The sequence below is a fragment of the Antrostomus carolinensis genome, unplaced genomic scaffold, assembly GCF_000700745.2.
Source record: "Antrostomus carolinensis isolate BGI_N321 unplaced genomic scaffold, ASM70074v2 C13637870, whole genome shotgun sequence".
NCBI lineage: Eukaryota > Metazoa > Chordata > Aves > Caprimulgiformes > Caprimulgidae > Antrostomus > Antrostomus carolinensis.
Window position 1 is genome coordinate 1 of NW_010356142.1, and position 3325 is coordinate 3325.

At 48.7% G+C, this 3325-nt stretch overlaps 1 protein-coding gene across 1 annotated transcript; it reads right to left on the reverse strand.

The window, feature by feature from the left end:
* Nucleotides 1-10: 10 nt before the first annotated feature.
* PRDM1 (PR/SET domain 1) lies at nucleotides 11-2573 on the reverse strand (the record flags this gene model as incomplete). The annotated part of the gene is made up of 3 exons (XM_010176652.1): nucleotides 11-609; nucleotides 1028-1156; nucleotides 1465-2573. Coding segments are annotated over 3 exons (1814 nt in total), but the record flags the coding sequence as incomplete, so codon positions are not given.
* Between the last annotated feature and the right edge of the window lie 752 nt (nucleotides 2574-3325).

The following is a 3325-nucleotide window of genomic DNA, read 5'->3' on the forward strand; positions in this document are numbered from 1 at the left end:
AAAAAAAAAAAAAAATCACTTTGCCAAAAAGTCTTAAGGGTCCATTGGTTCGACTGTTTCTTGCTTGACCTTTACAGGTAACAGAGGTAGTGGGTGACCGTGAGGCAACTTCATAACTGACATATCTGACGACTCGTAAAGGTTGCATCCTGAGGAGATAAGACCATTTCCCAGGTTCCTCTGCAGAGATACTTTCAGATTAGCGCCTTCCATTTCCCTCCTGAGCATGGTCAGTATATCCTTCTCCACGATGGATGTTAAGTCGATATTGTCCTCCACTTCTTCCAACTTGTCGGCATTGTCACTGATGTCAAACTTCTCGATCTCCTCGTTGATTCGATTCAGGTCCTCCATGGAGAGGCCGGAGGCAGGGGCGACGGGGCAGTTGCCCTTCAGGTGGACCTGGAGGCTGCAGAGGTGAATGTAGCTCTTGTGGCAGTGGATGCATTTATGGGGACGTTCCCGGGTGTGGAGACGCTTGTGCAGCTTCAGGTGCACAAACTGGGTGAATTTGGCCGGGCAGAGCTTGCACTGGTAAGGCTTCTCTCCAGAGTGGAGCCGCAGGTGGGTTTTGAGATTGCTGGTGCTGCTCAACCGCTTGTGACAAACCTAATGTGGGGGGTGGCAGAGAAACAGTGAATGAGTGGGAGGGGATTTTATGGTTGAAATCACAGACCCTTAGGAGGAGACGGCAGGATGAAGCAGCAGCTTTTTCTTTCTGTCTTCACACTTTCTCACAAGGGGAAAAAAATCCCCACCTTTTACATTTAAATACCGCTGAACAGCATTTTGTGTGCGGTCGATGGCAAAACCGTATCAGGCAGATGTTGCTCTAGCAGGCTAAGGACAACCCTGCAGTCTCGCAGAGGCTGCTGCACCAGGGCTGGGAACGGCTGTGACACGGACTCCAGCCCTGAGCAGCCACGGGTCTGTCACACAGCCCTCCCCGCACGCCGCGCGGGGGGTGCACGGGCCCTGCTGTCCCTTCAGCCTCCAAGGCGAGTTGTCTCTGTGGGGTGCTACCTACCTGACACTCGTGGGGTTTCTCTCCCGTGTGTACCAGATAGTGCTTCTGGAGGTGAGCCAGCTGCGTGAAGCCTTTATTGCAAGTCTGGCATTTGAAGGGTCTCTCCCCGCTGTGTACTCGGAGGTGCACCTAGGGAGACACACAGCAATTAACAATTTGCAGTTTCTAGCACCGTAACAAAAGTACTTTCAGATGTTTCCTACAGTCAGCAGAAGACTCCCGTTGCCAAAGTACAACGTTATCTAGTTAATTAGGTGGCGTCACTATTAAAACACTGTCTTTCCAACCATGCCTTCTTGCTGGGGGTGCTGTATTAAACCCAGACTGATAAAACAGCCTAACCAGCAAGGGAGGCTTCTCCCAACTTTTCCTAGGTAACCTACGGGGAGAAGCCAGAGCCTTCCAAGAAGGCTTGTGTCTTATTCTCCGCTGCCTACCTTCAGATTGGAGAGCTGGCCAAAGGTCTTGGAGCAAACGTTGCACTCGTACTTGATCTTCCCGTTCTGCTTCTTCAGTGGGTACGGGAGGGTTTTGTAACCGGTCACGTTCCTCTTACTTTTGATGAGATTCATGGCTTCTTCACCGCCGGTGGCAGCCAACACCACTGAGGTAGGTTTAGGTTGCATTATGTGTTCTGAACTGGCTGCTGTACCAGCCGTGGGTGACCCGCTGGTGGGGCTGCATGGCTTGTCCTTCATGCTGGCAGCAGCGCCCGTGACAGAGAAGGCACTGTTGGGTGCTGGTATGAGGAAGTCTCTCGGATGATCAGGCTGCAGCAGGCGACGGCCTCCCTCACTGGGCAACGAACTGGGGAGCGTGGTGGGGTTCAACACGTGGTGGGAAAGGCTACCTCCGCTGAGCAGGTTGCCATAAAGAGGATACATCCTTGGGAAGAGATTGAAATTGTTGATGCCATTGATATTGTTCAAAGCGCTCAGGTTACTACAGCTCATGTTGAATGGAGGTAACAGGAATTTGGGGTAGTGGGGGTTATAGGATGGCAGAAAGGCAGGTGGGAGGTGGCCAGGGGGTGCGTATCCAGGGTAAGACCCCAATCCTTCTGAGCCATACGATCCGTTCAAGTAAGAGTACGGCTCTCTGTGCTCTTGGGAAGTAGGTGCCAGAGGTGAAACCGTGACCCCGGGACTGCTGTGAGGGCTTGAACTTTTTAAACTTTGGTCTGGGCTGCTCCTCCCGGAAGGACTCGGCGTAGTAGACGCCTGGATGGGTGAGTGAGTAATGTAGCTGGGTCTGTCCATCCCATAGGATAAGGAAGCTTTCAGATAGTCTTCTGGAATGTGAGGTCGGATCGGGTAGACAACTCGAGGGAAGAAACACCTCTCTGGGCTATAGTTCTTATGCAAATCATCTAAGTCTTTTTCTGGAGTAACTGGTGAAATGTTGGTCTGGAAGAAGTCTTTTCCTTTTGGAGGATTCGATTCCATTTTCAGGATTTCTTTCACACTGTGCTCCTTCTTTGGGATGCTCTTCTGACAGAGCTCATCTTTATCAGCACTGTGCTGCTTTGGATTAACGTGGGTTTGTGCTGAAATACAAAGACAAGGTAATGATTATTTAGATATGCCACTGTCATTATCTCTTTTCAAAACACAACCTAACTCCGACAGGTTTAGTGAGAAGGAAGGGCTGCTCTTGGATATGAGCAATCATTTAAGTCACCAAAAACCTAATTTCTGTGTGAAGAAATGCCTCCTAGTATTTAAGTGTTAATAAAAAGCATTGTTAATTTAAGGGACATCAGCCAGTACGTACAGATCTAGATGACGATTCACTTGCAGAGCGCTAGTCTCCGCTTTGCAAACTGATTTCACCGTTCCTCCCCCTTAAATTTGACTAGCTTTGCTGTTGAATGTCTGTTTAAGCAGTATTTCTAATAAATGTGGTAACAAGCATTTGTTCACAATGCAGGTTTAACAGAAGGACTTTGCAGAACACAAGCTCCCAGAAATGTTCCTCAGTAAAATAACAAGGCATGACAAATCGGCTTTTGCCAAACCGCAGCAGTCACTTCACCAGCCAGTTCAATTACTTACAGTACCAAAAAACCCATGGCTGGCTGGGATGAAAGCCTTCTTCAAAGAGAAGGTATTCTCCATCAGTAAACAGATCATTACTCATTAAATATACTGCTTAGGAACATGTACAACAAAGCAGACTATTTACTGCAGATTTCTGTGGCATTCCGTCTATGCAAAACTCCTCTGCTTACAGCTGTACTTTATAAAAAAAATGCTGAAGCAAAGCAAAAGAAAGCAAAGCTGGTTGGCTCCAGCTTAG